General features: G+C 38.2%; 1 protein-coding gene across 4 annotated transcripts in view; it reads right to left on the bottom strand.

The window, feature by feature from the left end:
* The window catches only part of PTPN2 (protein tyrosine phosphatase non-receptor type 2), an 85,294-nt gene that overhangs the window by 12,929 nt on the left and 59,099 nt on the right, over window positions 1-13,266 (bottom strand). For all 4 annotated transcript variants that reach the window (XM_043559431.1, XM_043559429.1, XM_043559428.1 and 1 more), the window contains 2 exons: window positions 7,803-8,012; window positions 6,078-6,230 (listed from right to left, as the gene is read on the bottom strand). In XM_043559431.1, coding sequence (XP_043415366.1) covers window positions 6,078-6,230; window positions 7,803-8,012 — 363 coding nt within the window. The remainder of the gene's footprint in view (window positions 1-6,077; window positions 6,231-7,802; window positions 8,013-13,266) is intronic.

The following is a 13,266-nucleotide window of genomic DNA, read 5'->3' as shown; positions in this document are numbered from 1 at the left end:
CATAACCTCGGCATGGGAACACCTCAAGTCCTTCCAGGGCTGGGAACACAACAATCCATCTCTCTGACAATGACAAGACTAGAAAAGGTGGCAGCAAGAGCCAATGGTTTGGATGATCTGTGACTCTGAAACTGGTGCAAAATGACCTGGTGTGGACAGGGGTGGCCCTCTTAGAAGATCCTATCACAGAAGCATGGAGTCTGGAATCTAATGAATAAGAGACTCTGTAACTTACTGCCTGAGGATTTTAATGTTCTTGAACAGAGATGTAACACTGTAATTTATACTAGTCTGGAATGTAGTGAAACAATCTTTCCCTGGAGTTGCTTTGGTTAAAAAACTGCATGGTTAAAAACAATGCTTATATATTCAGATTAAAAAAAATCCCCGGAAAATTCACTGATACACTGATAAATTAGTTTCGAACTTGTTTCACTACCTACGACAGAGGACTTAAAAAGGAAAAAGGCATTTTACCACATTCCACCTTTCCCATATATAGCTATTTTATTGTGATGCATAATTAATGTGTCTCTTTTTAAAAGTAATTTACAAAACACTTAGAGAATGTAAAATTTTGTAATTTGCTACATTTGGAGGACAGGGTGTAATACAGTATGGTACAATCTGACTAAGAAGATGAAGAACATGTGGAGCTTGGCCCTGAGAGATGAGGCCAGAAAGAAAGACATCAATGAAAGAAGTCTCTGAACTTATGTGAGAAATAATGGAATGGAACCAACCTCTCCTAAGCAAGGACCTCATAGGATGTGATGTAAACCACATCCAGAAAGAACATTCTGCCAGTATTTGAGAAATAGTTGTAATGAAACGTAAGAGTAAGAGGTGTTTTTTAAAGTTTATTTATTTATTTATTTTGAGAGAGACAGAAACAGCATGAGTAGGGAAGGGAGGGAGGGAGGGAGGGAGGGAGGGAGGGAGGGAGGGAGAGAGAGAGAGAGAGAGAGAGAGAGAGAGAGAGAGAGAGAGAATCCCAAGCAGGCTCCGTCCGCACTGCCAGTGTAGAGCCCAATGCGAGGCTCGAACCCACAAAGCCATGAGATCATGGCCTGAGCCAAAACCAAGAGTGGGATGCTTAACTGGCTGAGCCGCCCAGGTGCTCCAAGAGTAAGATGTTTTCACTTCAGATGACTATGTCAGGTTTCTTTCTTCCCCTGTTTTACATTTTTGTTACTCAGTCCAGACAGCATTTTGTATATTGAAGATGCATGTGGGGAAACTTTTCAAGCACTTACTATACCCACACTGACCTAAAACTTCAACTGCACCAGCTCTTAATCCTCAGAAGAACCTCAGGAGGGAGGTGCTACCTCTGCTATGATTATCCCCTTTTACAGATGAGATGGGCTGAAAGAACAGAAGTAATTTGCCCAGGTTATGCAGCTAATGAACAGCAGGCCCAGATTTTAATGCTATAATCCCTGATTAACTGTACCTGTGAAAAGCTCATCAATTTCAGATACCACATAGTTTAAGAAAGTACCCAATAAAAATGTGAAATTGTCTCCAGAATTTAGGCTGTTCAAAAAAAATTTTTTTTTTTAATTTCAATTCTTCACTGGGGTCCTAGTTATAACAACTTGGCCTTATACTTGGACAAAACTCAACAATGTCAATAAACAAAACAATGACAAAAATCAAGTCTTACTGGACCATTTCCCAGAATATGCAACAAATTTCAGAATCTGTCAACATGAAAAGGATTCAGCAAAAGGGATGGGAGTGGAGGAAAGGAGATATTTAATGCTAGTGAATTTTTAAAGAAAATGTCATTTTGCCATATCTCTGGGCAGCAAACTCACTCAACTTTGCCTTCCCTGTGACCCACAAGCAAGCAGGCACTCCAGAATCATCTGCCTAGGCTTGTCACTGCTGACTGGTGAAGCCAAGGAATCAATACTGCATTCAGCTACTTCATTCAAGCTCTCATCTGAAGGCCTGGAGGACAGCTTATCTGGACTGAGAGTTTCTCATCTCCCTTTCTAATTCTACACTCACACTGAATGAAACCCTACACATCACGTGCTGCCTGCACATCACCCTGCACAGTGCCTGCAACCCCACCCTATCCATCTTTCACTGAAGAAAGTCACTTGAAGGAGCAGTTAAACTTGAAACCCACTATAATTTGTTAAAAATAAATCATTTGCTTTAGTAGTAGTATCAAATTACCAACTAGAGATCTTACAAGATTAATTCTGAATTGCCAATCTGGATATTTTACTCTGTGAAGTTTGCTGTCATCATGGATACTGGGAGTGTGCTAATATGTGGTAATACCAGTAACTACAACGTGTTTTTATGCCCAGCCATGTGCCAAGAAAGATGTACGGTAAATGATATGTTTTTAGAGACAACTAGAACTTACCTGTATTTATCTACGTAGGTCAAGGTCATTGGAAATTCCCAATGATTACAATTATGTAGCATGTATTTATTGATTTCAGAAACAATCACCTTTGATGTGTATATTAACAGCTCTCCTTTCTCCTGACAGGTTCTAAATCACTTTCTATCCACATATGTCAAAAACCTTCATAGGAAGACTACCATAAAACTGTATCCAATAATGAAAATACCACTCACACAATACAAATCTAAATTAAGACTGAAGGTGAAGACAGATATCCCCTTTAGGAACAAATAACAGAGACTAAGAAATATGGTTTGGGTGCTGCTGAACAGACAGTTCTCTGGGGGGACACAGGTTCAGGAAGTATCACCCTCCCACACCCCTGGCCACCATGCTCACAAAGAAAGAAGCTTCCTTCTTCTTACAAATATTAACTTTCCCTAAAATTCAGAGGTAAAGAGGAGGAGGTAGGCATATGGAGAGAAAGAAGAGTCTTTTTATAAATTGGCTATCATATCCTTGTATGTCAAAAGAGACAATTTCATGGGCTACAGTTATATTCATGCAGTTTGGGGTTTCTACATTAACTTTAGATCTTATAATTTAGGATCTCGGGGAACTTTCCTTTTCTTAGATTTTTATTCTAAGCTAAGGTTCTAGAACAGCACTGTCCAGTGAAATATAATATAGTGACATTTACAATTTTCAAATGTCTAGCAGCTGTGTTAAAAAAAGATGAATTTTAGCTATGTTTTATTTAACCCAATATAAAAAACACTGTCATTTGAACATACAATCAATATTTTAAAGTGTTTTTTTTTTTTTTTTTTTCAGCGTTTATTTACTTTTGGGACAGAGAGAGACAGAACATGAACGGGGGAGGGGCAGAGAGAGAGGGAAACACAGAATCGGAAACAGACTCCAGGCTCTGAGCCATCAGCCCAGAGCCTGACGCGGGGCTCGAACTCCCGGACCGCGAGATCGTGACCTGGCTGAAGTCGGACGCTTAACCGACTGTGCCACCCAGGCGCCCCTAAAGTGTTTTTTTTTTTTAATTTAGTTTGAGAGACAGAGAGGAAGGGAGGGACAGAGAGAGGGAGCCAGAGAGAATCCCAAGCAGGCTCCACACTGTCAGTGCAGAGCCCAATACAGGGCTCAAACTCATGAACTGTGAGTTCATGACCATAGCCAAAATCTAGAGTCAGACAACCAACTGAGTCATCCAGGTGCCCTAGATATATAATCAATATTTTTTAAATTATTGAGACATTTTATACTTTTTCTCCCTGTATTTAATCTTCAAAATCTGGTATGTATTTTACACTTTAAGCAGATCTTGATTCCAACTAGCCATAATTCAAGTACTCAGTAACACATGTGGTTAATGGCTACAGTATTGTAGCAAAGTTCCAGGAGGAGAAAAATATCTATGTAAGATAAACCCATATATATTTACTCATTAAAATACAGATACTCATTAATTATCATTATAATTAAAAAAATTACAGCACATATAAATTATAGGAGCTTTAAGTCATTTCTGTGGAAACTGACCCCTCCAAATGGGTAATAGGCTTTTCTGATTCTTAATACCTGAAAAATACAGAGATATTTCCAATGTCTTCCTGAAGAAGGGGCAGAGAATGCCTTGGGTTTGTATGAAGTGCTAATGCAGCCAAAGGAGATTCTGATGGCTACACCGTACCAGATGAATTGAGACAGAAAAAACTCTCCCAAGTCACAAACTACACTGTCATAATAATAAAGACCACAAAAAGTATGTTCATAAAATTCATCTCTGTAGTGAAAAAGATTCTCAAAGTAAGTGTGTATATATTCTGAAACTAAAGAAACTTGAAAAAATTTTAAAGTGGAGGGAGAGATACTATCCAAAGGATGGCACACTTTCCCTACAATTAGTGTGTTAAGAACATCCAGGAGATGAGCAGTGAAACAACTAGGGAACATACAAGTGTGTGAAAAAAGTCTGGTATAACTACTTAACTTTTTTAAACTCCAGATTTAAACTGGAGAGTTCACTGGGGTAAAAAAGACATTTTCCTAATGGAAGAAGGGTCTCACGCTTTGTGGGCTAAGCTAAGCTACATACTACCTTGTGGACTGATGCAATATTTTTCTTTACTAAAGAGTATTCTTTAATGCTATATAAATATTTGAAAAAAACATTTTAAATGAACTTTATTTTTTTCTTTCTTCATTTTAAAGGTTTTATTTTCATTCCAGTTAACATACATTGTTATATTAGTTTCACGTATATCATTTAGTAATTCAACAATTTCATACATCACTCTGTGCTCATCAACACAAGTGCACTTCCTAATCCTCATCAACTATTTAACCCACCTCCCCACCTACTTCCCTTCTGGTAACCATCAGTTTGTTCTCTACAGTTAAGTCTCTTGGTTTGCCTCTCTCTTATTTCCCTTTGCTTGTTTTGTTTCTTAAATTCCACATATGAACGAAATCATATGGTAATTATCTTTGTCTCTGATTTCGCTTAGTATTATACTCTCTAGCTCCATTCATGATGTTGCCAATGGCAAGATTTTAATAAAACTTAAAAATTTTTTTAACGTTTATTTATTTTTGAGACAGAGAGAGACACAGCATGAACGGGGGAGGGTCAGAGAGAGAGAGGGAGGCACAGAATCTGAAACAGGCTCCAGGCTCTGAGCTGTCAGCACAGAGCCCGATGTGGGGCTTGAACTCATGAACCGTGAGATCATGACCCGAGCCGAAGTCGGACGCTTAACCGACTGAGCCACCCAGGCGCCCCATATTTTAATAAAACTTTAAAATCTCACTGGTAATAGTTTGTCTTAAATAGTTACAATTATACTAATGATGAGAAGAGTTAGCTGAGGAACAGAACTGCTTAAGAATATTTTAATGTCTCTGAAATCTACACGACACCTAACTTATATTTAATTCCATTATGACAGATGGTCTGATCTGAGTTATAAAAGGCGGTTTATTCAGAATATTCCTGTCTTGGCTAGTAATCACAGATATTAAAGAGCCAGTATATGTGTTCATAAGAGAAACATAAAGAGATTTTATCGACTTATGTTCAATACTATGTGATCAGATCAGACCAGAAATGGGGGTCTGTTGTTATTTCTGTTTCTATTTTACATTTTATGTTAGTACATTACACAGATTTCTGATATCAGTCTTTGAACGTAGTCTTTGCAAATGTGGAATAAAAATATCTTCATGAGAGTACAGCCAGCAACCCAGAGAAACATAACTTTGTACTGGAATTTCATTATGTCTGCCATAAGTACTCAAGTTGCTCACTGTTATAAAATTAAGTATTTATTACATGAATTATTCTATAATCACAGGTCAGGTTTTTAATGAGCCGAAAGTACGAACGATTTCTGGTTTATTTTAATACTTAAATGCTTATACCCTCCTTACATAAACATTTCGCTTTCTTTAATGAAATCTTATTCCCACTGGGGCTTTTGAGTTAACAGGAAGGATTTAACATGAGGCTGAGGTATGTATGAGGCAATAAGCTTAAACTTTAGTTTTAAGACAGCCAGCTGGATTTACCACGTGAATGTAAATATGCTTTTTGGAAGGAAGGGAGAAAATATGTGCTTAAATGAAGTGCAGTTATTTGATGCTAATCATATATAATACACAGGTATTTTTTTCCCCTAAAAAAATTTACCTGTATATTTGAATCTCCCTTTATAAATTTTGCTCCTTCTATTATAGTCATATATGAGAATCTGAGTTGGTCTGGTGTCTGAATAAGTCCCATTCGATATTTTCTCATATTCAGTAACAGTTGTTTAATGTTAATATCATCTCCTTTTTCCATCTGCAAGAAAGGTAAAAATTATTCAAGCCTTCTGTTGTTAGGGTCTAGGGAAAAGAAGCAATACAGGATAGCTGCTAAGCGCTTTACAATGAGCAGTGTGTGTCCCCCAAGAACAAGAAGTTACCACTGCAGCTGTAACTCTTTCTGTACAAAACAGGCACCCCAATCCACCATCACCCCCACACCTCAACTGTTCAAGCAGTAGGTGGAAGCCTTTAGCTGATATACAACTGATTCCAAACCAATCACAGTAATCTCATTCAGTTTGGCCAGTGTTTGCCTAAGGAAGGATTTATGGCCAGTTCTGGCTTAATGTAAAGATAAACCCACTGAGATTAGTGCTCTTCTTTTTTTCTTAAAGGTCTTGGCAGAAATAATTTTTTTTTGCTCAATGCCCTTCTGCCTTCATGTCTGTGTCCAGTAGCCACCTAGAGATGGTGGAGAAGACAGAAAGAGCCTAGATGCACTATGACACTGTTGAGTCGCCCCACCAGCCCTGGACTATAGATCTGGTATTATAACCACCGTACTCCTCACCACAAATGAAAAACAAAAAGTGGAAGTTATGTTTGGCAGGGAATAGGCACAAACACACAATCCAGTTTTTAATATTCACCATTAACTGCATAGACACCAGAGTTTTTAGACATGTCAAAGTTCACTTTAATGTAACACTCTGGCTTTTTTTTAAACATCTTTTTTAAAAAATTTTATTTTATTTTTAAATCAAGTATGCTCTATGCCCAACATGGGGCTTGAACTCATGACCCTCAAGATTAAGAGTTGCATGCTCTATTGACTGAGCTAGCCAGTAACAATTGGCTACATGTAACAATTGTTACATGAATTGCCATATAACAATTCAGTTTCTGATTGAGGTATATTACATATAGGCAGAGTGGTAAAGTAATACGGTAGGTGTATTAAGACTCAACTATTCTTATACTCTAGAGGTGCTCTGTACCCAAGTAAGGAAAAATGGACATTTAAAAAATGTCCTGTATCCAGGCTGGGGCTGGGAATGGGGTGGTGAGAAAGAATACAGCCCTTGGGGGCACATATCGGAGTCTCAGGGGACTAACAATACTAACATATATTTGTATCTCACAAAATACCAGAGACTCTTCAGAGTACTCTAAATGTATTAATTCATTTAATTCTCACAACACCCCCGTGAGGAAAAGTGCCATTATCCTTAGTTTATAAATAAGGAAACTCAGGCAAGAGAAATGAAGTGCTTGTCTGAGGAGGCAGGAATTCAATATTACGTATCAATTTATATTTGAGAAACAAAGAGGGAGGAGGCTTATTGTTTTTGTAATATAAAGCTATCAGGAAAAAACAAAAAAAAAGTCTTCTGGGAGACCTCTAGAATCACCTTGGACACAGGACCAGCACTCTCACAAATAAGAGGCAGTTCAAAGGGTATGAATGAGGTTTGTTTAGGTTTTTCTGAAAGAAGGCAGAAGTTTGAAAATCACAGTTCTGGGATAGTGGTATTAGAGCTTACTTCTGCCAGTGGAAACAGTAAAAATTAAACAAGACTAAAATTAGATCATAAGAAGCACTTACCAGAACAAGACAGGTATCTACTAGAGAAAAGGTGCCTGACCGCCCAATGCCTGCACTACAGTGGATCACTGCAGGCCCATGTTCAGGATTCAGGGAACCAGATTCTCTCACTTTAAATAAGAAATTGAGAAATGAAGCTGGTGATTCAGGGACTCCAAAATCTGGCCAGGTAGTATAATGAAAGTGAGATATTGTTCTGGTTTCACCACTCTACAAAGTGAAAATCAAGGGGGGAAAAGTTAGTTCTAATTTCTTAAAAAAAAAAAAAATTATTTCAGAGAGATTATGTATTTTGTGTAATGCTTTTAATCCTTATGGACTTTTGTACCATGATTTTTCATTTGGTTTCTGATAATCACTCACACAAGTTTGGAGTTCTTTAGGAGAATCTGGAATTTATTAATAATAGCTAACATTTCTAAAACATTATTTCGCAGGCATGTTCTAAGCTTCTTATGTATTCAACTCATACAACAATCCTATTAAAATTCACTTTCTAGATGAGAAAACCGAGGCCAAAGGTTAAGCAATTTACCCAAGGTTACAGATTTAGAAAACAGCAGACCAGAATCGGAAGCAGTAGTCTGGGTTCTTAGCCACTAACCTGAACCATACATGTTGCCAGGATTTTAATTCATATATCGTGGGTTTTTTTTCTTCCATTAAAAAAAAATTCACCAGTATAATTTTACATTCTTTAGTGGTTTCCTTTTTAAGCACTCCCAAGATTTTTCAGATATAATTTTTCTCGTTATACGAGTCATCTTGTAGATTGTGCTACCCAGGATCAGAGAAGCAACTCAAGAATTAATTTAAAGAAACAATCTTCACATTTTTTATTGAAATTGCTCTTCTAATTGCTGCTTTTCCCCATGGCAATAATTTCCAATCTTAAAACTGTTTATATGACTTTGTGATGTGCTAAAATGGTTTACCAATATGCTAAATGCTTCCTGTCTCTTAAAGCCTGCCTGGCATTCACTATCACTTCCTGGATATTCCTGATGAGCTTTATTTCTGACTAACTCATTATGAAAATGTTCCTAAGCTTCTGCCAGCTGCTTTTGCCCCAAGGAGCACTTCGGTGCCTTCTCGTCTTCATTTCTGTAAATGAAGCAGTAACCCTCAAGCATGTCTCTGCACAATTTCTCAGTTTCATTATAGGACGTTTTTGGAGGGAGAAGCCATATAAGCAACATTTAAAAAAGTTATTTTTAATGGTTAAGACCTTAAGATTATTATTACAGCATTGTGCTTTTGGTACCAGTTTTCAAAATTAAGGTTAGCTTTCATTTTTTAGAAAATAAATTTTCCTTTTTTTTTTTTTTTTAAGTAGAGATTAAGACTCCCAAATCCCAGATTTGGTTATATGAGGTATAACACTGATAAAATACACTACAGAAACTTTTTAATTTCAAATTATATACTTCTAGTGATTGATTTTTCTTAACATTTGGCTTTCACAATTCCAAAGATACTCTGATCCATAGGTTCTCAATATACTGAAGGTACTAGATGATTTCTCTATTATTAATTAAAGTGACCATTGGGATTACTAGATTTCAAATCATTTCCTTTTAAATTCCTAAGTAAGCATGGTAAGTGAAAGAAGCCAAACTCTAAAGGCTATATACTATATAATCCTATTGATATGACAGTATGAAAAAAGCAAAATTATAGGGATAGAAACGAGCTCAGTGGTTGCCAGCAGCTGGGAGTGGGGTAAGGCTGACTGTACACAGGCAACCTGGGAAAATTTGTAAGACTCACAGGGGGAAGGTGATGGAGGTGCTCTGTACTTTGATGGGGGAGGGGTGTTACACAATTGAATGCATTGTCAAAACTCAGAACTGTACACTGAAAAGACTGTATCTTACTATATATTTAAAAAAAGGGAATTAAATGTACTTTATTAAAAATGATATTTAAAACATTCCAAATTAAGAAGGCTAAACTTCAGTTTCCTCTTACAAAGCCATAAATGGACACGTAACAACACAACACCAACAGAGGAATGGGCTAAAGTGGCTGGTCTCTGGCTGGCTCAGAGCCATAGAGAACTCAGTCACATTTTACTTTAAATGGGGTCTAAGACTTCAGTGGGAGTGTTTAACCCCTTTTCTCCCCTGACAACTGCCCTGCTGTGGTCATCTGCCGCTATGCAGTGCTGACAATACACAGCGGGGCCAGACTTGATCCATATGAGCTCCAAGCAGGTCTTGTGTGGACCTGCTGCAGCGCCCAGGTCTCAGAGGAGTGGCACCAGAACCCCACTCTCCTGCGAGCCGTGCTCTGCAGGGTGTGACTCAGTGTTCCCAAGTGGTTGTATGCTCACTTATTGCATCACCTCCTGGCTCAAAACCTATAGTTAACCCACAATCCTCAGCAACTGCTTCCTTTTTCTCTGCTTGTATGATTTTGGCTCAAGACTAGCAGTCTCTTGATTTTTTTCAAATTCAGGTCATGCTGTCTGGGATACTCAAAGTCAGTTTCCAGAAATGTTCACGACTGTTTGTATGATGCAGTCTTCCCCACTAATAGATTTTTGAGAATCAGTCTTTTTCTTTCCCCTATCAGGACCAAATTAAAGAACTTCTTGAGAAGTTTAGTTTTATTAATGTGCCCCTACTGAAACAAGATTCAAAATCACAGCTCACAAAAATCATACAGTTGCCAACGGACCACTTCATGAAGCAATAAGATCCATATGTTTAGTACTGAGATAAAAAAAGGAATGTTTATATGCTTGATTAGATCTCTTTTCCCTCCTCTTCATGCTGGAAAAAAAATGAGAGGAGGGAAAAAAGGGTAGCCAAAGACTACAGAGCTAAAACAAAATTCATCTTTATTCCAAACAAGCTCTACACGTAGACTTAACAATTTTTGACAAACTCCTTATTTCAAAACTAGTGGAAGCAGCCTTTTCTTCTCCCAGGTTACCAAATCACATCAGTCCTCCTGTGCTGCCCAGTTGGCGTCTTCCATTCCCTCCCACTGTTGACCTCACACCCCATGCACACCTGGTTGCAACCGCAATTAGGTGGCTGCCCCCCGTCTCCATCCCCATGTGCACGTGCCTGCCAAACCTTCTTTGTAAAATGCTGTGTTATGTATACCACACTGCAAAAATGTCAGTGGTTCACTGCTCTTTTTAAGACAAAATCTTATTTACAGTTGTTGAAGGAGAATTCTATCTCTGAAGGATATCTAATTCATTATATATGGAAGCCAGGAAGATAATCTATGAATTGAGTCAGCTATGGCAATTTAAGTGTATGCTACCTAAAGTGATTCAAATTCAAGTTTAACTATTATTTTATACAGATAAATAAGATTATGAATTTTCTATTTATATTTCTATTATAAAGAAATCTATATAGTTCTTTGGTCCTAGGCCCAATTATTTTCACACTTCAGGTATTTACAGAAGTACCAAGATAATATTCCCAGAAGACTTTCATTAGCCCAATACTGTCATCTGTAAATGGTTACAAACAGTACTTACCTTATAAGGCTATTGTGAGAAATAAATGAAACATTAAATGTAAAGTACCCAACTTATGCCTGCACATGGTAAATGCTTAACAGATACCTTTTCTGAAATAATTATACCAATTGCTTCTATTGTAGCTTCTAAAAAGCTCCTATCAATTGTAAGCCTCTCCACATTTCCAGTGTTTTGGAAATATGTACTTAATACTTCCTCTACATGAAGGAGTAGCGAAGTTTGGGAACCTTATCTCCTAAATGCAGATTTTTTTTTTTAATCAAATCTGTATCTCATTGTAAGTGCCTTAGTTCAGTCCCTCATCAATTTTTGCCATGATCATTGTACAATCTGTATTAAAGATTTAGTTACTGCAATTCATTTTGAAAGATGAACAGAACTCACTAGATCAAGAGGAGAGTGACAGAAACAGGTAGGCATGGGGCTTGCATTCTAAGCAGAGAGAAAAGCAATACACAGAGGTGCAGGCCCCCAACCAACAACCTGTTTGAGAACAAACCCTGAGTGCCTGAAGGAGATGGAGGTGGACAAGTAGGAAGGACCAGGCTGTGCTGGGCCCTGGACTTCTGCATTGTCCGCAAAAGGATTTTTAAATTTTTTTTTTTTTTAACGTTTATTCATTTCTGAGAGACAGGGTGTGAACAGGGGAGGGACAGTGAAAGGGAGGGAGACACAGAATATGAAGCAGGCTCCAGGCTCTGAATTGTCAGCACAAAGCCCAATGCAGGGCTTGAACCCACGAACTAGGAGATTCTGACCTGAGACGAAGTTGGACGCATAACTGATTAAGCCACCTACATGCCCCTGCAACAGAAGGATTTTTTAAGAGCAAGGTGGAAGGATCATGACTGTGTTTTAGAATACCACATACTCAGTGCAATGGCAGAGGGGAGCACAAAGTTAACAGGTAAGGACTATCCACAGGGAGCTGAGAACCTTGTTATGGAGTCAAAGTAAATACCTATACTATAAGATGGTAAAATTTAAATTATGGACAGAAGTGTAAGACGATCATAGCTGTCAAGAATGAATGTGTCAGAGATAAGTTGAGAAAGACCTAAGTAAGGAATGGGCCACAAGGTGGTACTGAAGGATGTGCAGGATATAAATAGGCAGAGAAGAGAAGATAACATTCCAGGTGGGATAAACTGTTTAAACTATTCTGAATCAAATCCCAGCTGAGCATCACAATAATTAGGCACTCATCCTGTTTTGGGCAACTCTACAGGGACAGAGAAATAGAAGGCAGCCAGCATTACAACAGTATTCCTGGAACTTGATAAACATAAAGCTGGCCAAAAATATTATGGAAAATAGTGAAGGGCTACTGAAAAGAAAATCCTGAAAGACAAATAAGCACTCTAGATGACCTTATATTTTAAAAGCCCTGCAAAAGCTCCTTCGTAGCTTAAGCCACGGGGCCACTTTAAAAGCAAAGATGGAATCTCTTCATTCAGGGGCAAAAGTTCAGACTCTTAGCTCTGATGAAGACACTGGGAAGTGTCACTGGCGTGCAGCTTTACTGCTCTCTTAGACCAGAGGCCTCTAAAAAAGCAGGGTCTGCACAGACAATAGCCCTGGCCTCAGACCTGTTAATACATACAAGTCAGACTCCTTTAGAAGCAAACTGGTTCTCTGCAGCTCAGGGTGAGGTGGGTGACCACTCACCTACTGCACTATCACCTTTCTCTCTCTTTTGGTATTTGTCTCCCTCAACTTGTTCTGGTCAACTGCCCTTGCTCCTGCAGTCCTTCCCAGCTCAATAATATTACAAAGGAAACAGATACACACAACTAAAGCTAATAATTGTAACTCTTGCATGGAGTCTTAGGCCTATTAACAGCATTAATTCACTTGACCCTTACAGCAACCCTCTGAGGTACGTGCGTCCTTATCCTCATTCTGTAGATGAGAAACTGAGGCACAGAGGGTAAATAGTGGGACCAATCATACAGC

This window comes from Prionailurus bengalensis, chromosome D3 (genome assembly GCF_016509475.1).
Source record: "Prionailurus bengalensis isolate Pbe53 chromosome D3, Fcat_Pben_1.1_paternal_pri, whole genome shotgun sequence".
NCBI lineage: Eukaryota > Metazoa > Chordata > Mammalia > Carnivora > Felidae > Prionailurus > Prionailurus bengalensis.
The sequence above is the reverse complement of the archived record's forward strand: the minus strand, read 5'-3'. Positions and strand labels throughout refer to the sequence as shown.